Below are 21,432 nucleotides of genomic sequence, written 5' to 3'. Positions count from 1 at the left end.
CCCATTATAAAGTTTGGAAGAGCCAGGATATTTGTTAATATAACTTCGATTGTATTAAGCTGAAAGAAGAAAGTCATATACACCTAGGATGGCTTGAGGGTGAGTAAATTTTCATTTTTGGGTGTATTAACCCTTTAAATATTATAAATGTATTCACGTTCACTGACATTGACAAATCCATATTAACCCACTAACTTAAAAAGATGAGAGGGGAATGTGGATGTACCTTGTATTCGAAACAGGACAGACAGAGGTGAAGAAGATCAAGCAAGCGGTTGATTTGTGGCACAGTCAGGTCTGACACCCATCGCTCCAACAGCCCTGCGTCTGCATTCTTCAACACCCACAGGAAACAAACCAGCAGCGTCTTGCTGCACTCCGCAGAGAGGGCGCTACACTGACGGCCCGCCTGACCGAGGAGCAAACACAAACACATTTACAATACACAGAAAAACACAACAAAGCCCGGCTTGATTAGACATCACATCCGGCAGCCTGTTTGGGACAGGCATATACAGAGGATGTCCACTCCTTACACACCCATATGTATAATAAACACTCAGACACACATGACGCTCATTTTCTCAGCCATACGCTTGCCATTAATATTCACTAATGGACAGGAAACAGTGTTGTACACCTTAAGGGGAAGAATAATAATTCCCCCTCTTGTGGAGGAGGGCGGTACTGTAGCAGACAGAATGAGCAGAAGTGTGTGTGTGTGTGTGTAGGGCTCCTCTAGTGGTGATATTAAGACACTGCAGCTGTGACCTCATTCATTTGAACCTGAGGGAAAATTCCAGAAGACCATGAGCTATTACAAGTAATTCTATTTCTGTTGTTTGTCTTTTCTATATTTATTCTCCTAGAGCAGCAGCATGGGTAAAAGACTGTACAAAAAAAAAAAACTGTATGTGCATAAATATAGCTTATTTCTAAAAGAAAAATAAATGTCCTTATTTTGGGGATAAGAGGAGAGTGATGTGTAATTGGGGAATATGACCAGAACCAAAGACTGGAGTAATGATGCTGAAAATTCAGCTTTGATCACAGGAATAAATTCAATTTCAAAATATATTACAATAGAAATGAAAACAGTTATTACAATATTTCTGTTTTACTGACACTTTGATCAAATAAATACAGTAATCATAAAAGACATCTTTTAAAAATATTACAAATTCTGATCAGTAGTGTACGTTCACAGTCTTCATTCATAATCATAACAGGACTTATTAATGGTGTTCAGCGAGCAGGTACTCACCACAGACTGCAGAGTGAAGGGGTTGGCTTTGGTATGGGGGAGGGGTGAGCCAGCTATCGCCATGGCAACAGACTGGTTGATGGTGCCATTGTCTGGGTCGTTATCGTCGACGAGCGCCGAGGCGTGACGTACCCGCTGTGGGGACGTGTCTGGGACATACAAAGGTGGAGAGATACAGATCTTGGCTGAAATGGGACTTTTGTTCAGTTTTTAATGACTCTCCGGAGCTCTAACCTTTGGGAAACTATTCAAGTCATAAACAAAGTGTTCATATAAATAGCCAAAGAAGAGATAAGCAGACTGCTCTATTGTGGGCACTCGGCCCAGAGGGTCTCACTAACCGGTGAAGTCGTGGAGAAGGGGCAGCGTCTCCATGACGATGGGGATGAGTGGCAGGTAGAGCTGGGCGATGTGCGAGAGCACCTGGGGGTCTGTGAAGCGGGGGTCCGCATCATGACTGCACAGCAGAGAGTGCAGCGCACTAATGGCCTTCTTGTGGAGGAAGAACACACTGAGAACGAGAGAGAGGTGTGAGATGTGTGATTACAGTGTTAGAGAGTCCATGCATTTTTATTAAAGTTCTGTTTATAAGAGTGCCTAAGGGAGAGTTCAGCCAAAAATGAAAATTCTGTCATCATTTACTCACCCTCATGTTGTTCCAAACCTGTATGGTTTACAGGTTTCTTTCTGTTAAGAAAAGAGTTCTTTCTTCTGCTGAACACTAAAGTAGATGTTTTGAAAAATGTTGGTAACCAGACAGTTGACGGCATCCATTGACTTCCATAGCATTCATTTACTATGGAAGTCAATGGGGCCCATCAACTGTTTGATTACCAACATTCTTTTGTGGTCAACAGAAGAAAGAAACTCATTCGGGTTTGAAACAACTTGACGACGATTTTTCACATAGCAAAACATGCTAATAATTGGATAAAATGCATTTGTTCCATTGCTTGTTCTTTGCTTCTTTTTTCCATGCATGCTTGACTGTTTACTTGAGTCAAGTCAAGTCATCTTCATTTATATAGCGCTTTTAACAATGTAGATTGTTTCAAAGCAGCTTTACAGTGATAAACGGATCATTTAAGGTAACAGAGATTGTTTTGGCTTTATAGCGGTTCTTGAATAAAGATATTTTCCAGCTAAATTTAGTTTTGATTGATTCACTTTAGTCGTAACGATCATTAGTTATTAAATTAGAGACCGCTAAGACGACATCGTTCTCAACATACTGCAAAAACAGGTGCCTTGATGCTAAGAGATGTGTGACAAACGGAAACAATCGCTGCGTCTGAAATCGCACACTGTCCGAATAGGTACTACATTTGAATTTTAACTTCCCGCCATTCTATATAGTATGAATGTGTGTAGTATGAATGAAGATCGGACAAACTACATCCGCCATGATGTTGTTATTGTCATGTGACCTACCAGTGTCAGTTGTGTTGATGGAATACCATTCATAAAATCTCTCCTGTGGCCTCATGGCATGGGATAGTAAAGTGTCCATCGAATGCGCACTTCAGATTCTCTGTGGAAGTAGTAGGTCATCCGGGTACTTCTTGCCAACTGTTTTTCGAATACTATGTACTCGGACATACTACTCTGTTGGCAAACTGTTTTTCGCATACTATAAGTATTTGATAAGTATAAGTATAGGGAACTATTTGATTTCGGACACAAATTTGTTTTCTAAAATCAGCTCAAATTATCAAACATGTTTGATCTCCTCCCGCTAGATGGAACCATAATATGAAGTTGAAAAAAATCAGAGTATGCGCCCATCCTACACTTCGGATGTGATTTTGCTATATCTGTCAACTCCGACTTCAAACTGACGATGGCTGTGTCCGAAATTGCCGCCTATACTCTTAAATGGGGCACTATTTGAGGGGACAGCCATTTGTAGAGGTGTCCGAAACCATAGTGGATGTTAAGTGCCCTCATTCAATCACACAACACACCACAATATCGAGTGTACAACCGATGTACGCTCAACGTCTAGAGAATACCCATAATGCACTGTGAGTCGCGCGCCGAATGAATTCCTGCATCTGACCAGAAGGTGGCGCCCGCAGATAAATCATCCATCCATCTTCCAAAACGCTGGTCCAATGTGGCTACAGCGTAATATCACACAGGTGTAAATTCATGCTTAATTGATTATTAAATTGTTTAATTAAGGCTTATACATAGTTTCCATGACAGAGTTCAAGATAAATCTTTTCATCTTACTACTGGAGCTGTAAGCCTTTAAATAAGTTTTAAATGATTATTAAACAGCAAGCACAAACTATGCAAAAGCGGCAGCCCTTTCGGCGCACTCATTGTGCGAATTCACGGTCTTCACTCACTCCTTCAAGTCGACTATATTAGTGGAGTAATGTAGGGAATAGTGAGTGTATGAGTGTATAGGGGGCGATTTCAGACACAGCCTATAACTTTCGAAAACTAGCGTCGACTCCTCCAGTCTGCAAAGTGGGACAAAAGTCATGTGGTGTATTCCAGCCAATGGCATTGTGAATGTGAACTTTGAGTGAACCTGATTTTTTTTTAAATTGTGACATTGTTACAACAAAATTGTTTTAATTTGTGCATATTATAAAAAAAAATTGTAGCCAAATTTGATTGACTATTAGATGAAAGTAATCAGCTATTGTCATGAAAACGTCTAAATACTTGTGTAGAAACGTTTCTCACCCCTCTCCGTCTGGCTCAAGGATGAGTGACAGTTCAGCCAACAGAAGGCCAGATAGAAAATGCTGCTGGCGGAACGGCACCGACAGTTCGAACATGCTGACCACACCCTGATCCTGAACATGACAGGAGAACGCTGAGCTCTACGAGAGAAGACACAGAAAATGTCTGCTTCAGAAGCGCCAGTGTGAAGCACACTTTATTTCCTAAGGGAAGTCCTTTGAGTGTGTCCAGCTTGATATAATGTGGCAGACAGCAACATAACATCCATCATGAGAGGATTTATTCTCCACAGTGAGAAACACTTTACCACACAATTACAAACAAATCAGGAAACTCTACAGCACTGACACTACATTTCGGAGGATTATGTGAATGTGGTCAGTTTATATACAGATTTGTAGAAGAGAGAGCACTCTCCCTAATCCAAACAAGAGAACATGAACACGACACGAGCTTTCGAGAGTGGATTCAATTTTAGCCACATCACACAAAACTGAACTTGTCAAGCTTGAGGAGTAAAGTAAAATGATCATGTATCATTTCTTATAATCAGTCTGAGATGAAGGAATTAAAGGAATGTTCATCATTCAAAACTGCATTTGTGGCATAATCTCAGTTACCACTGAAAATTATTCAGTCTCTCTGTAAACATTTTTTAAATTGTGATTACAATAATGCACTTAAAATGTAGGTAAACATAGCACAAATTTTTAAACAGAAACATGAAGCCCATATTTCTGTTAAAAGTACTAAGATGTACACTCCTGTTCAAAAGTTTGGGGTCAGTAAGATTCTTTTTATCATTTTTATTCAGCATGGGCATATTGAATTGAACAAACGTGACAGTACAGACATTTATAATGTTAAACAAAATCTATTTCAAATAAATGCTGTTCCTTTCATCAAAGAATCATGAACAAAATTATCACGGATTCACAATTTGAAGCAGCAAAACCGTTTTCAACATTGAATGATTAATGATGGTGAAAATTCAGCCTTAACATCACAGGAATAAATGAATAAATTCAAAATGTCACAATTTTTTATAAAATGAGGCCTATTTTTGAATAAATTAAGCCTTGGTGAGCATAAGAGACTTCTATAAACACATTTTAAAAATCTTACTGACCCCTTTTGAATTGTAGAGTATTACTCTGAAGGAGGGAAAAAACACTGCTTTACAGTGTTACATAATTTCCCTGTCTGATAAACTTCCATGTATTGTGTGAATGTTACCAGGTTTTACAGGAGTTGTGTTGTCATGACATGAAAGACTGCATATAAATAGGTCTAAAAAGAATCTGCACTGTATGTGGAAAAAGCAGCACATTTACAATATCAGCAATTGCTGGGGGTTTTTTTCCAACTGTGTTAGAGTGTGTGTGTGTACCTGAGAGGTAGTGGAGGATGTGGAGGGTGAGGGGGACGCGGGGGGACTGAGGGTGGCACAGGGCAGGTTCAGGGTGACGTAGTGCTCATGACTGCAGACGATCCGAATGAAGTCCATCCTCAGTGCTGTCAGAGAGCTGGGGTTCTGCGCTGTGTGGAGCTTATTATTAATCTGCAGACACAAATGCACCAAACTGTTATCTGAAATGTTCTAGGGCAAAATCATGAACAGCTGTGACACATTCTCATGTAGTGTTTTATGTCTTTCTTGTTCACCAGCAATCTATTTTAACCAGGTATTATGTGTGCTAGTATAAGCATTTAAATTAAAGGCCCACTGAAGTGCCTTGAAAAGCACGGTATTATTCAATGTTTTTCAATGTAATTTCCACTGAAACAGGAAGTCAGGGTGGGACATTTGAACAGCTCCTCCCCTTTTTTAGAATGGCGTTCTAAAAAATAGCGTTTCATTTATATCACAGCTCAACCAGGGCTGTTGAGTTCGGTAAAGACGCAGTTTCCTCCTAATCTCTAACTGTTTCTCCTCCATTTCGCTTTAAAATATAGCGGTTTGCGTGACACTAACGTGAAACCATACTTCATTCTCCCCAATGGAAAGCATACACTGTCTGAATCGTTCCCCATCCCCTGTATAGTGCAGTATGTGCCATTCAACATGTAGAAAATAGTAAATGTGTGAACAAGTGACTGGGGGCGGGACGCTATAGATTCTAAAGAGAATTTGATTGGACAGAAAATCTGATGAGAAGCTGCAGTGCAGAGTGATGTCACCAAAAAATCATTGATCCAATTGGTCTGCCTTAACTCTGAGAGAGAGTCTAAGTTTTGAATGCTTGTATCTTCTAAATGCGAATTTTGCCATTGTTTTTGGAGCACACTAGCTTAAAGGTAACAGTAAGACATTTTCATACTTTTAGTAAAAAAACTTCAATTTTGATTTCATTCTTTTAAGTCATTCTTTTCAGTGCAAATACACCTTTTTATGTATATAAGGCTTGTGGTTTTTGACTTGGATGCATGTAAATTATTGTAGGAGACCTCCAAAACAAAATGAGGAATCTTTAAAATAGCATAATAGGGGCACTTTAAAAGCTAATTCAGGTGTATCGACCATAATGGTGAAGCTACGTTGTAAACTACGCAAAGGATGCATGTTTGTGTGTGTGTGCAAGTACCTGTTTATAATATGAGCGGATAAGGTTGAAAATAAAGCCTCTGTCCATGAGAGACAGCAGGTCATTGAGAAAAAAGGCCAAGCTGCTGTTTAACCTTTCCACAAGCTCAACATCCTGAAACACACACGAATATTCACAAGCTCAAACAGAGATAAGCATGCTTCCTGTTGATTCATAACAGAAGTAAACAGTCATAAAACAGTAGAAACCATCATAAAGTCTCAAACCTTCTCTTATCTACATAAGGTCAGTGTTCCTCCAGCAGTAAAATGAGATCCGCTGCTCTTTTACCTTTTGATGTCTGCTGGCTATGTCTGCGCTGATGGCACATACTAAAGCAGCAATGTCATCCACAAAGCGGTCTGGGAAGCGCTGGCGGCGGGGCATGTCCAGGCGTGAGGACAGGAACAGATGATGGGACATGCTCTTCACCTGTTATCACACATAGAAGAATGAGTGATAGCATCCTAAATTTTAATTATGCCGTATGAACCAAACCAAACACTAGGTTTTTCAAAACCTTCTGAAATAATTCACTGGAACTATAAAAGGGATAGTTTATCCCAAAACAAATATTCTGTCATTATTCATTTTTAAACAATAAGATGGTGAGTAAATGACTAAGTATTAATTATCGATTTAACGGCACTGACACTATCAGATGAGAACAACATATGAAAAGAACTGAGCAGGAAAATGACATTAACTTGGGAACATCAACATTGTTATGGAACTGAACTGAATAATGACACTATTGTCTTCTGTAGAGCTGAATTGAACTTGTTTCAAAAAGTTTGCAACATTAAACTTTGACATGAAATGGAAAAGCATTGAACTAAATAGTTTCGAAGGCTGCGTTCTCCGGAAGTAGAATACGTCTTCAAGGGTGTCTTATTTCAGAAAAGTAACCATTATAAAATGTACTGTTGTTTACCACCCTTGTGAAGAGTAAATTAAGTCTTTATGACTTTGGAATATAATGGTAACTTTACTGAACTTTAGGCAGCCTCAATGCTGACAAATGCGATCTATGAGACACAACTATTATCTTCTGTAGAGATGATGAAATTTGTTTTTTGAAATTTGAAACATAAATTATGAATTTTGTAACATTAACTGTCATTTTCCTGTTCACTGCTGTGAAGCTACTTTGAAACAATCTGTGTTGTATAAAGCACTACTTAAATAAACGTGACACGACCTGACTTTAGTTACTGATGTAAATAATGTGCAAGGTTGGAGGTTGACTGACCATGAGCTGGAAGAAAAACCAGGCCTGCTGCAGAGACGCCTCTCTCACGGTACTGGTGCTCACCACCCACTGGAGAGCTAACTCTTCATGAAGTAACTGAACGCAGAGAGCATTATTACAAAACATGACCCCATGAAGATTTTCTGAACCACACACATGCGCACACACACACACAATAAAGGCAAGCTCACAACATTAAAATAAAATGGAGTACAAGATAAAGTGACTCCATGAATGGGTGAGTACATAAATGAACAAATGAAGGAATGAATAAAAGGAGAGTGCACGGGTGAGTAAATGAATATGTGCTCTACCTTCTTGGCGATCTGCCTGGAGGGAGGACAGAGAATGGAGGAAGTCTCGATGAAGGCAGACATGCGATTACAGGCACGCTCACTGGCCTATAGACCAGTGGGTGAACAGAAGAATGGTGGTGATGATGATGATGATGATAACAATGAAGATCGGAAGACAGAAAGTTAAGAGAGAATGAAGGAAGAGGGATAAGAATGCTTGCTGGATGCACAAACCAAGATCCTTTAGCAAACTCAAGACCATCAAACTTAATTAATGCCATGTTAAGGATAATGTAGTCAGCTTAATGCAAAATAAACCCTGACAGGGTGATTGAGGACTTGTTCCTGAAGGGTTTTATTTTATGGTTAACTGACTGATAACATGTATATTGGTGCATAGCTGTGTAATAAGCCAGATAGTATACAATTATATAAATAAATATGAAATATTGGTTGATAATTTTAAATTATTTTAATATGTGAGAAGAAAACGATTGCAGAGTGCTACAAGAGACTATCATCATCCATGTAGCAAGCTGGTTTTCAAATTCAAACTTTTGCAATGGTATAAAACATTTGAATACACATCAGAATCAAGCACTCCATAATAATAGTAATTCTTAAAAAAAAAAACATAAATAATGTACGGGTGGATATGAGCATCTAGAAGAGACACTGTGGTAGTTAATTGCATTGGGTTACACTAAATATATATGTTGGTATCGTTGGTGACTAGACTTATACCAAGGCAGGAGAAGCACAGCGGACAAAGGAAAGAGAGATGAGTTGATTGAAGAAGAGGAGGAGGCATGAACACACAACCTTCTAGACAAATGCATATACACCCTCAGACAGACACACTTACACACAGACACATTTACAAAGACAGAGCTAAATGGACAGCAGCAGAGGAGCTGGCACAAGATTACGGAGTACGATTACAGAAGTACCAGAGTGAAGGCAATGAGAGAGTACAGGATGATATGGTGTACTGCTGGAAGACTTGGACTTGTTAGCATGTAAAAGTTGAGAATGAACAACAAGTAACAACAAGTTAAGTTAAGAGTTTGAGTTAGTAACAATTAATGTTAGGGTTATGGGTTTGAGACAGTACCAAGTAATGATAGGGTTATGGGTTTAGGACAGTACCAAGTAATGATAGGGTTATGGGTTTAGGACAGTACCAAGTAATGAGAGGGTTAAAAGTTTTAGACAGTAACAAGTAAAGTTAGGGTTAAGAGATGGCAAACAAGTAATGTTCAGTAAAGAGTTTTAGACAGCAACAAGTAATGTTAGGGTTAAGAGTTTGAGACCGTACCAAGTAATGATAGGGTTAAGAGTTTGAGACAGTACCAAGTAAAGTTAGGGTTAAGGGTTTGAGATGGCAAACAAGTAATGATAGGGTTAAGAGTTTGAGACTGTACCAAGTAATGATAGGGTTAAGAGTTTGAGACAGTACCAAGTAATATAGGGTTAAAAGTTTTAGACAGTAACAAGTAAAGTTAGGGTTAAGGGTTTGAGATAGCAAACAAGTAATGATAGGGTTAAAGGTTTAGGAAGGACAGTGACAACTAAGGCTAGGTTAAGAGTTTGAGACAGTAACAAGTAATGATAGGGTTATAATAGAGTTCAAAGTTTGTGACAGTAACAAGTAATGATAGGGTTAAAGTTTTAGACAGTAACAAATAATGTTAGGGTTAAGGGTTTGACACAGTAACACTTATTGATAGGGTTAAACATTTTATATAGTATTAATAACTAATGTTGGGGTTAAAGGTATGAGACTGTAAAAAGCTGCATTGAGACAGTAATAGGTCAAGTTAGGTTGTTTGTTTTAAGAGAGTAATAGGACATTAGTTTGTAGGGTTTGAGATGGTAATGAATAATGTAATGGTTAAGTGATTTGAAGGGGTTACAGGTTACATTAGGGCGTATGGTTAGAGGCAGTAGGGAAGCACGTTAGGGTATAGGGTTTGATTGGCACCTGCTTGAGCTCACAGCTGGAGTTGGGGTTCCGACGGAGCACAGCCCTCGAGCCCCCTGGAGCGTAAGCAGAGTTTACCCAGGAATGTGAGCGGTCTATGCCCTGCGTATCCGCCGACGACACAAACACAAACCACAGTGCCACACAGGGGAGGCAGAACAGCCACATAGAGGCGTCACAAGGAGGGGACGAAGTGCAGGACCAGATTTAATTTAGAGGAGGGTGGGAAAAAGTCAGGGGGCACAGTGAAGGAGGGTACCACAGCAAAAAACATAGCACAATTATTAGCAGAGCGATCAACAGATACCACAGTAAACATGTCACAGTCAATCAAAATGACACCAACAGCTTTTAAGTGATGATACTGATTAATTAATACAATTTGTTGTTAAATATCTTTACTATTGATTTTTATTGATTAGCTTTAATTTTCCACAAAGATTGTAATCAAGAAAAGAGAGAAAACGATAGTTCTTTGTAGCTGCCATGTCAAGGTCGAAAAAACACAGGTCAGAGCGGGGCAAACTGCAGTAACTTGAACAACCAATCAGAAGCCAGAGGAAGAGCCGCCTACCTTGCTGGCAATGATTCTCTGCACCTCCTCATCAGGGGTGGCTGGTGTGGAGGCCAGGTCGGGGTTCGAGTTGCTAATGCTCTTGGAGCGGGACAGTAGCAGGCTGCTGGGTCTTGCCATCGCCCTAGAGAGCGTGGCATACTGGATGGGGAGCTCATATGATGCGCCTCCCACTGAAAGAGGAAGAGCGACGCTCTCAATGAATTAACTTAAGCATCCTGCTTTTAAGGTCAAATGAGTGCGAGTATAAATGCTAGCGGATCCGTTACTTTCACTACATAAACAGTGAGCCCTAGAGAAATTAATCAGCATGGCTTAAAGGTTAGATATTGTTAACAGTTTTAGCCATGGTTCAATAACTTTTTTAGACTTAAAAGTTCAGTCAAAATGAACGGTTGTTTCAAACCCACACCATTTATTCCACGAAAGATGTTTTGCATAACACATCTCTCAAATGTAAAGCATTTTTGTGGTTTGCGAGCTGTATTTCTTACTCACCAGCAGGGGGAGATAAAGGCTCTGTTGTGGGCAGGTGGAAGCAGTACTGGATGTAGGAGGACAGCAGATTGTTACGACCATGATGGTCCTGGTTTCCCTCCAAGTTCTTATGGATCTGGTTTACCAACAGGGCCATGGCTTCAAAGGCGGCTCGGCCAAGATTCACTGCATTTGGAGGAAGGAGAGTAAAAATGGATTACACAAGGAAACACCAAAATGTGTGTATAAAAAAGGTAATATTATTAGTAGTGACCAGATCCAGTGTTACTAACCGATCTGTCCTGCTATAACAGGAGGGTGTACAATTAGCAGTATGAGCTTGCTCATCAATTGATGCAGGAAGCGCACGCAAGTGTCCAGCAGCGCGCCCTTAAGAGCGGCCATGCTGGCCTTCAGCTCCGCCTCTATATTCGCCTCTGTGATTATAACATCCTTAAGCCGAAAAGGGAATGAGTATTCCTCCAGAACATACACAAGTGTGAAGAACTTATCCAGGTGTGGATCCTACATACAGAAGGTGAAATAAGCATGTAAATAAATCATATGTGTGCAGTGTTTTTTTTTCTTCTGATTTTTCTCTCTCTTTTATTTCATTACCTGTGTGTGAACTGAGGAGGCTGCGGTCACTTCTACATTAAAGACTCCTTTGTGGTTGTCCACCCATTTCATTCCTGGTAGCTGAACCTGAAACACACACAGGCCACAACATATCCTCATCCTCACATTCACATTCCTGCTGAGATTTTACAGATAAGCAGATGTTGCAGCTTGCTCTAAATAATTATCTGGAACTTGGATAATTAGGTCACATGTTTATTTTTGTTGGTAAAACTTTGTTTGCCTAAAACCCTATGCCATTAATCACACTTAAATTTGCCCAATCAATAGGGTCCCCACAACTTTTGGTCCACATCTTCACTTTACCATGACTTTTTCAATCTTTTAAAATTGATGAAAAACGATTATTTTTTTTATTTTTATTTGATTTAGAGCATAACTATAAACATGTTTATTCACTATGAAAATTACCATGATTTTTCAACATTTTATGAATTTTCCAAGCCTGGAAAGAACGTTTTTAAAATTCCCTCACATTTGCAGGTGTTCCATTTGATTTTAACCAACATTCTGTAATTATCCGTTATGTGGCTCCAAATTTGTATGACTTTTGTCACGTGGAACACAAAAGGAGTGATTATTAAAAATGTCAGAGCTGCTCTTTTTCCATACAACGAAAAAACATTGTCATCACTGACTGTCAAGTTAAGTTGCAATCAAGTAAGCTTTAGCTTAGTTTAATTTTTTTTTTTAAATATATGTATTAGGTTGGGATTTGAACCTGGGTTTCCTTTCATGCCAAATCAAAAAATTTGCTTAAGACTAACTAGAGGCAGATCTACTACTCAGTATTTCTCTGTTGTGCCCATGGGCGTTCCCAAGCTCAGTCAGATTGTGCCACAGCATGAATCTACAAATCCTACCAAGGCTTATTCTTGGCTCATGAATACTTTTCATTACATAATGTGAAGCTTGCCCAGTAGGCTTTCCTAAATTGCTAAAAGGCAGACTCATGAATATTAATTAGCACATTCGACTAGAAACACCAGGAATGTTCTGAAGCATCAACATGAGAAAATGGAGTTGTTACTAGCAATATTACTTGTTATTTGCAAAAAAAAGGGGGGGGGGGGGGGGAAGGCATTATTAGGGGCCACGCACTGAAGATGCATAGGCACCTATTGTAATTATTATTATTATTTTCAATTTTAAGATGGACTTGGTGTAGGGGAGACCATGGGCTAAATTTCTTCAGTCACAAATAAGGAAGAGTGATGACACATTGTACTTTGAGAAAACAAATGATTTTGAGAAAAAATATATTATTTTGATGCATAATATATTTTCCCACAGCTGTCTAGAGTATTGATGCCTTCGAATTAAATTAATACATATTTTATCTTGGTTGTTGGAAAGATAATTACAGGGGTGATTGTAACAATGACTTTTTGTATTAAATTTGATATGAATGTCAAATATTAGTCCAATAAATCACCATTTCTATTATAATTTTAAGTGATAGTTGCTTTTGGCACAGTTAAATATTTATAATAGCATTATTTGGAATATATCTAAATACAGTTCAAAAACTAGATTTGTAAGATTTTGTAATTTAAACAAAATTAAATAATAATCAATACCATTAAAAAAATGACAATACTGGTCAGAATTATTTATTATTAATTGTATTATTTATATTAATTAATTATGTAATTTTGTCTCTAGTGCTTTAAAAAAAGGTCTTGAGAGACACAAATTTCCTTGAAAGTGTCTATAATATAATAAGGTGCTATAATATACTATCTATAATAGACTTCCACATTCATTCTCACATGCATAAACACACACAGCCAGTGCAGGATAAATGTCTTACATCAGGAGTGAGGACTGAGTAGCTGGGTGGAGGTTTCTCCACAGAGACGGGCAGACTGAAGGATCCGGTGCGCAGGCGGCCGTGCTGCATGAGGGGGATCCACTGTGGGGAGTAACATGAACTTGGATTAACCGCAAATTATTTACACAGCCTATGTGCAGTTCAAAAGCATTAGCATGCTATAGGTGTCCTACAATCACATGACGCTATAACTCGGGGAGGGTGCTACTGTGGTGACGTATAAGGATGCTTCAAGGTTTCTCTGAGGGGAGACAGGGTCACACAGAGGTGAGCGTTTCATCGGGTAGCCTGGAGTGCTTCTCCAGCGCTGTGGGAGCGTGACTGTCAGGAGACGGAAGAGAGGAAGAGGAGAAGAGAGGGGGGTCCTTTTCTCACCGTGTAGCCCACGGGCGTCTCCAAGAGGGTGTTCTGCTTGGGCTGGCAGCTGATGTGATAGAAGGTGAAGAGCAGGTGGTGGTTGTCGGTGAGGTTGGCAGGAATCTTCATCTTTACCTCCTCGTAGAACTCCGGGGACCTGCAGAGATGGAGAGAGGAGACTGAAGTAGTGCTTCTCAACCAATGAGCTGGGACCCACTGGGGGGCCTCAGTAAACTAAACTAAAATGATTTCAATTAGTATATTATTATCAGAATTAATAATACTATATTTCATATATTTGATGTTAATATTATTAATATATTAAAACAAATCTAACTTCATATTTAAAAAAAAAAAAAATACAAATCAAGAGTTAAATGTTTTTTTTATTGAAAAAACGTTTTTAAACCTTCTAGACTCATTAAAATAATCAAAAGTGACAGCAAAGACATTTATAATCTTACAAATAGGTTACACTTCATTTTAAGGTGATGGTTACATTGCACTAACTCAAATAAGTACTGAGAAATATTAATTATCTACATGTACTTACTCTAGAGTTATGATTAAGTTTAGGGTTAGTTACTTGTAATTATGCATCATTTACTGTTCTTACTATAGTAAGTACATGTAGAAACGCGTAACTACGTCACCTTAAAGTGTTACCTACAAAAATGTCCATTTCAAATAAATGCAGTTCTTTTTAATTTTTAAATATTGAGCAGCACAACTGTTTTCAAAATGGCTAATAAGAAATGGCTTTCCTGTAGCTCAAACAGTAGAGCGCTTGCAACGCCAAGGTCATGGGTTCGATTCCCATGGAAAGCAAGAACTGTTAAGAGTGTATGTGTACCTTGAAATGCAACGTAAGTCGCTTTGAATATAAGCGTCTGCCAAATACATAAATGTAAATGTAAAATGTAAATGTTCCTTGGGCAGCAAATCATCATATTATAATGATTTCTGAAGGATCATGTGACACTGAAGACTGGAGTAATGATGTGGAAAATTCAGCTTTGATCACAGGAATAAATTACATTTTCAATATTTCAAATAGAAAACAGTTATTTTAAATAAAACTTCCAAGTTTTATTCCAAACAATGTGTGTGTGTGTGTCTGTGTGTGTGTCTGTGTGTGTGTCTGTGTGTGTGTCTGTGTACAATGTATATATAGTGCTGGAGGCCTTTGAGTCAAAAATGAACCCCTGTTGTAGGTAAATGTAATGCAATTTTGGACATAAAAAGTGATGATTCCGTAATGAATAGTAAATGAGACATGGGTTCGTACTTGTTATGGTAGATCACTGGGGTGTACGCCTCCTTGTAAAACTCTGCACAGCTTGACTTTCCAAAGATGACCTGTTCAGAGGGTGGAAATCACGTTACATTGGTGAATCACAGCTCAACGGCTCCACTAGATGTCACTGGGGTGTTACATTTCAGCCATTACATTGTTGCCCTCGCTAATCATGAAGCCGTGGATGGATTTTCCTAATTATCACAAAGTGAATTTAGCCTCTAATGTACCTGCACTGCACTGGTCTCACACGAGCCTTAAATAAATTACGGATGTTTCAGAGTGAGCAACTGGTGTGCGAATGCAGCACTAACACTATTAGGGAGTTTCTAAAATCCTCGATTAGATTAACCCACTGTAAAAGGTCCTGTGTCTGCGAGTTCACTGAAATCTGAAAAATTTCCCAGAGCGCTCCCTAATCCATCTGGAGAATTGGTTGGAATGACTAATGTAACCGGTGTGTTTAGTTGGAGCTAAAATACTGTGATGTGGATCGATGTGTTTTAAGGAGGCGCTGTCATATTCTTGGCACAGATCTGAAGAGCTTTAATGTGCACAATTAGGTTTATCTAAGCGATGAGATCATCGTATCAGATGTACTTGCATAATTCCAAATGTGTTTTTGTGTCTTTCCATGAGAATATGCTTTGACAGTGTGACTAGAGCCGTGAGGGAGTACAAGGTGTGGGTGTGATCGGTGACTCACAGGCATGGCCTGGCTGGGATCTTCTCCTGCCATGAACTGCACCTTCACTGCAATGTTCCTCACTGAACCCTGCCGGCTATTGAAGTTCACAGTTTGAGGGTAAATGTACAACAGGTTCCTGAGAGGGAGAGAGAGGGAAATACATTTAAAAAAATAACCCTTTTCAATCAAACCAGCAATGGTTTATGAATATAAACCTCAAAGTTCAGAACTATTAAGTACACTCCCATTAATGTTTGCAAACTTAGTCTATGAAATGTTTATACTTTTATTTTCAGTCCACTTATCCCACTTTCTCAATGGTTAGACACAGTTTGCATCCTTGTTTCAACACAGAAATGAAGGCCATGCTTGAGTGTGTACCACTAAGGACAATAGATTGAGTCTACTGAGTCACTGAAACGAGTTTCCCGAGAAAGGTGCTTCCTTGTCTGAAAGCAAATGTGGACTTCAGCAATGCAAGCGTCCTCAATTTGGCAACGGAAAAAGACACTGCATTGCGACTGTCACACTATCTTGAGCAGCACAACCATTTCCAACTACACTGAGACAATGAGAAAGTTTCCTGGAGTACCAAACAAGGATATTAGAGTGATCTGGGGGACTGAAAATGAGGCTTTACAATCACTGTAAAACTTATTTATTAAACAGTCAGTCATCCAAACAGCCATGATTATTAGCAACATGAATAATGTTCTATAATTTTAATTCTAAGAGATTCATACATTTCATTCAAAACCATGTCTTGGTGATTTCAAACTTTTGAATGGGAGAGTAAATGGTCAAGTTTACAGCTACTTTTGAAAATGGTTAAGTTTACAACTACTAATATAGATGGTTACACCTCAAATACTAATGTCAACTTACTGGTTTAAATGTTTAGGCATCAATTCCTAATGTAAACCTTCACAATTACTTAAGGTTAAGTTTCAGCTCATGTAAAAGATCAAGTTTACAACTGCTATAAGCGGTTAAGTTTTAACGTTTAATGTAATGGTTAAACTTCAATTCCTAATGTAAACGGTCAAATTTACAACTACTATAATAAACGGTTCTAATAGTATAGTTTCAACTACTAATGTAAACAGTTACGTTTCAACTCAATGTAAACGTTCAAGTTTACAACTACTATTATAAATGGATAGATTTCAAATTTGAATGTAAATGGTTGAAATTTAATTCTCAATGTAAACGGTGAAGTTTACAATTACAAATGGTTAAAGGGGCGATGAACTGAGAAATCTAATTTTGCTTGAGCTTTTGACATAAGAGGTTATTATATATTATAAGAATATCCTACAAGTTTCAGAACTGAAAACATCATTGTATGTCCAATAAAAGCTTTTATTGACCCACGGCACAGCAAATGACAGGTTTTTCAAAGTGGGGATCTATGACGTCAAAGTGTATCAAACACTGCCTCCGCAGAAGATCAACGCCCACTTCAACAGTACCCGTTTAGCCCCGCCCACCGATTCACGCATTACATGCAATAGCTAAATAACATAGGCCTACGAGGTGATAATTGATAAAACCGGATCGAGCTACCAAGCTATAAACATGCCGTTTACAAAATATTGTGCAGTAACTGGTTGTGGAAGAAGACAGTCGCTGCATTAGCTTCCTTCGGATTCCAATATTAAGAATGCGTGGTTAAACTTTATTAAATCAGTAAATCAGTCACAATTTCCGAGTCCGACACAGGTTTTAACACACTTTTACGACACGGATCTGCCAGCAACGCCACAAACATGTAAGTAACCATGTGTTTATTATTCTAATGCCTGATCTGTGATCAGTGATTTCTGATGTGTAATTATTCAAGATCAGATATATTATCTTTCTCTCAAAATCGTTCAATACTGTTTGCATCAGAGACTAAACGATCAACTTCACATCGTTTCTCTTAGTAGGATGAAAATAATCTTATTTAAATTGTGATTAAATTATATAAAGAAAGCGATCAAAGAATGCTCCCTTTCCAAATAGCCCAAGCTGTCAATCACACAGCGCGAGTTTCTGGACACTTCCCAAAACTCGTTATGAAATCAATGACGTTACACTGCACTTCACATTTGGTGAAGGCATTCGTGAGAGTGCAAAAATTGCAATAGATCTTTATTCGCGCGATCAACTCTGATCAACGTCTGTCATCTGGTCAATACTCATCACTTTTCATGTGATGGGAATATCTAAATATAATGCTTTAAACAATACTTTTAATGATTTGTTAATCTCGGTAGCTGTAGTAGTAAAACGTGGTAAAAACTTTCGAGAGAGTTCCACATGTAATGCTAGCTATTTCATACACAAACATGTCAGCCAATCACAGCAGTGGGCATTTACACTGAAGTCTCACACAGACACGCCCCTTAAAACAAAGCGTTCAAACCAGAGGCTAAAATTGGGCTAGGAAAATGCCTTTTATTTCTAAATAATGACGATTTTTACATCAAAAATTGTCATGGGCACCCCAGGCAACATTATAAAATAATAAAACAATCCAGTTCATGACTCCTTTAAGCTTAAATTTTTATTGTAAATGGTCAAGTTTACAATTACTAATATAAATGGTTAAGCTTCAATTCCTATGGTAAACGGTCAATAATACAACTACTTAAGTAAACAGTCTAGAGAAAAATATATGGAGAGAAAGATTAATGCTTCCATCTGTAACAATCATGTATTTTAATGATCTTCATTTGGAGGCTTTTCTCAGCAAATATTATATATGAGATTGATTCTATCAAGGAATCAGCATTTCATGCAATTCATTCTATAAAAATTTTTTGACCACACTATTCTAAACAAGAGGAGCACCGTGACAATCTTTCATCTGCATGTTTGAGGAACAGGGACATAAATAGACATGAAAGGCACTACAAATCACTTGACTTTACCCCAAATCAAACACCGAACATGTGGCGGCAGCATGAACATATAGGCCCCTACTGTATCTCTTCCTGTGACGCTAAATATGATCAGCAATCGTTTACAATCTCTTATTTATGTAGTTCTAGAATGGCAGTGTGAGACAAAGGGTTCACTGGACGATCTGAGCACCTCTGAGGTTAAAGGAGAAGAGTGCATTGGCATACAGGCTGCGAAAGCACGTCTCTGGTTAAATACCACAAAAAATCAGTCTGGCCAACATAAGTCAAGGTCTCTCTCTCTCTCACACACACAGCTGTAAGCACAGCTCTGATAGGCCCGTGTCTCAGCTGATTTCTCAATGTCCAACAGTCACAGCTTATAAAAGCAGCACCATGTTGCAATGCATGCACAATTAAAACAGCCTGTTTCCTCGCACCTGTGGCGGTCAGTTCGTTTTTTAAGGAGAGAACAGGATGCAGGCTGCTTTGTGCGTGCTGTTTCTGACTCTGTGTGTGAACAGGGTCTCCACATCTCCGCTGAAATCTTTCCAAACGGGGGGAAACCCGGCCTCCTTGGATGACGTGAACATCCTTATGTATGGCGTGGTGCAGTTCAGCGAGTCCCTGCACCACATATACCAGACCACAGAGGCCAGGATGGCCCGCGTCATGAAGGCCATCAGCCGAACCGAGAGCGAGGTCAAGAGACTGGGGCACGACACGGAGGAGGCTGCTCAAACCGAGCGACAGATCAAAGAGAAACTTCAGCTCATTCAGGTAAGCCTACGAGTCGCTTGATCAATGACATGCATTCATGACAGACTGAGATACTAGCCAGGCTGTTCAATCGGGCATTTGGAAATCACTGCCCCAATTAACAGAAGTGCTAGTTCCCATTAGTGTCCGTTCCAAAATGTACTAACAGCTTTGTTTTTGACTAATAAGCAGAGAGTAGAATGGGGTACACTTAAGTTATCCTCTAGGCAAGGAGGAGTAAATCTAATTTGCCCAATTATATACATGTAATAGTATTAGTTTCATTTTATTTGATTCAAGAACATTTGAATGTTCTCATTATTGATATGCATTTCATTTTTAGTTGAGCCTCTGTCATAGTTTACCCTAAATTATCTGACACACTTTACCCCACAGCCTCCATTCTGGCAAAACCGTTACAAAAAAATAAGTTTTGGCTAATATTTATTAATGATATATATATATATATATATATACATATACATATATATATATATAACTGAAATAAATATATAAGCTCAATTTTAAATAAAAATGCAACTCTTTGTGTGATTCATTCATACACACAGAGAGAGAGAGAGAGAGAGAAAGAGAGAGAGAGAGAGAGAGAGAGAGAGAGAGAGAGAGAGAGAGAGAGAGAGAGAGAGAGAGAGAGAGCGAGAGAGAGAGAGAGCGAGAGAGAGAGAGAGAGAGAGAGAGAGAGAGAGAGAGAGAGAGAGAGAGAGAGAGAGAGAGAGAGAGAGTATTAAGTAAATATTAGAATTGTGTAAATTAAATTCACTAAATGAGGGAAAATGGGACATACACTATATTCAATTCTGTTACTTGTATATTGGAATAGCAATGCTGTAGATATCAGCATTGGCCAGTGACAACAAGCAATGATTTCAACTTAAGTCTCAGCTAATGTGCAGACATCTGTTGGTCCAAATGGAGTTGGGTCGGTGTGCTCAACAAGCTGGTCTGTTTGCAGGCTCAGATGAAAGCACTGCAGATTCAGGTCCAACAGAACAGAGGAACCGTCACCAGGGTGGAGCTGGAGGAGGCAGAGCTAAAGAAAAAACTAACCAGCCTGGAGGAAAACCTAAACAACTCCGTCCCAGACAAGATCAAGGTAGCTAAGATTCAGAACCGCCTTTCAATCAACACACTTAGTTTTATCTGTAAATAACCGACTATACACTTCTGACAGGGCACAACACTTAAAAACATCTCTATCCTGAGGGATCTGATGAAGTGGACCCAAGAACAGAAACTGAAATTGGAGAATCAAAACCAGCAGCTGGCTGATTTACAGAAACAGGTAAGCCCGAGTGCACACTTACTAGTAAACATGTGATCATTGGTAGAACATCGGCTTATGTCAGTACTTGCTTCTCATTTCAGAATATGGTGTAACCACTAATATCACCTACGAGGAGGAACTGCAATCCTCATCAACACTCCATTCACGGCAAGCGGATCTCACCTATTACAAGTTCATTAATGACACAGATGTGCACTTTGCCAATCACTTTATACGCACTTTGGGCCTCAGGAAACACGAGCAGAGCAAATTTCTGTGTGAAATATTTGTAAAAAAACTGTGAATGCAATTCCTAACCACAGAAACAAATATTTTACTATTTTCTTAATGTTATAATATAGATAATATGTTTATAATAGCACAAAACATAATTATCATAATATATATATATGTATATGTATTTGTGGTTTGTAACTTATTTAATAAAAGTATAATGAGTGATTTGGTGTCATTGACAGTCAATGAGATGAAAAAATACACAAATTAACAAACATGAATGAGATTTGTGAACTCAGAGGGCAGGATGGGGAGG

At 38.7% G+C, this 21,432-nt stretch overlaps 2 protein-coding genes across 5 annotated transcripts in view; one reads left to right on the top strand and one right to left on the bottom strand.

Annotated features, from left to right (window-relative positions):
- Positions 1-21,432, bottom strand: part of dock6 (dedicator of cytokinesis 6) — a 49,511-nt gene that overhangs the window by 13,068 nt on the left and 15,011 nt on the right. The window contains exons 15-32 of one of the 4 annotated variants that reach the window (XM_079610392.1): positions 15,966-16,083; positions 15,251-15,321; positions 13,981-14,119; positions 13,585-13,686; positions 11,751-11,837; positions 11,426-11,657; positions 11,154-11,318; positions 10,656-10,828; positions 10,082-10,183; positions 8,116-8,202; positions 7,802-7,897; positions 6,841-6,981; positions 6,550-6,663; positions 5,355-5,525; positions 3,965-4,104; positions 1,606-1,775; positions 1,265-1,413; positions 227-409 (exon numbers count right to left, since the gene is read on the bottom strand). In XM_079610392.1, the coding sequence (XP_079466518.1) occupies positions 227-409; positions 1,265-1,413; positions 1,606-1,775; positions 3,965-4,104; positions 5,355-5,525; positions 6,550-6,663; positions 6,841-6,981; positions 7,802-7,897; positions 8,116-8,202; positions 10,082-10,183; positions 10,656-10,828; positions 11,154-11,318; positions 11,426-11,657; positions 11,751-11,837; positions 13,585-13,686; positions 13,981-14,119; positions 15,251-15,321; positions 15,966-16,083 (2,440 nt within the window). The remainder of the gene's footprint in view (positions 1-226; positions 410-1,264; positions 1,414-1,605; positions 1,776-3,964; positions 4,105-5,354; positions 5,526-6,549; positions 6,664-6,840; positions 6,982-7,801; positions 7,898-8,115; positions 8,203-10,081; positions 10,184-10,655; positions 10,829-11,153; positions 11,319-11,425; positions 11,658-11,750; positions 11,838-13,584; positions 13,687-13,980; positions 14,120-15,250; positions 15,322-15,965; positions 16,084-21,432) is intronic. The other 3 variants (XR_013797294.1, XM_079610391.1, XM_079610393.1) reach the window with 3 other exon arrangements.
- Positions 19,274-21,338, top strand: angptl8 (angiopoietin like 8). The gene is made up of 4 exons (XM_079610664.1): positions 19,274-19,615; positions 20,568-20,708; positions 20,787-20,897; positions 20,981-21,338. The coding sequence occupies exons 1-4, from the start codon at positions 19,313-19,315 to the stop codon at positions 20,990-20,992; spliced, it is 567 nt and encodes a 188-aa protein (XP_079466790.1). The 5' UTR covers positions 19,274-19,312; the 3' UTR covers positions 20,993-21,338.

The sequence above is a fragment of the Phoxinus phoxinus genome (assembly GCF_949152265.1).
Source record: "Phoxinus phoxinus genome assembly, chromosome: 1".
Classification (NCBI taxonomy): domain Eukaryota; kingdom Metazoa; phylum Chordata; class Actinopteri; order Cypriniformes; family Leuciscidae; genus Phoxinus; species Phoxinus phoxinus.
The sequence above is the reverse complement of the archived record's forward strand: the minus strand, read 5'-3'. Positions and strand labels throughout refer to the sequence as shown.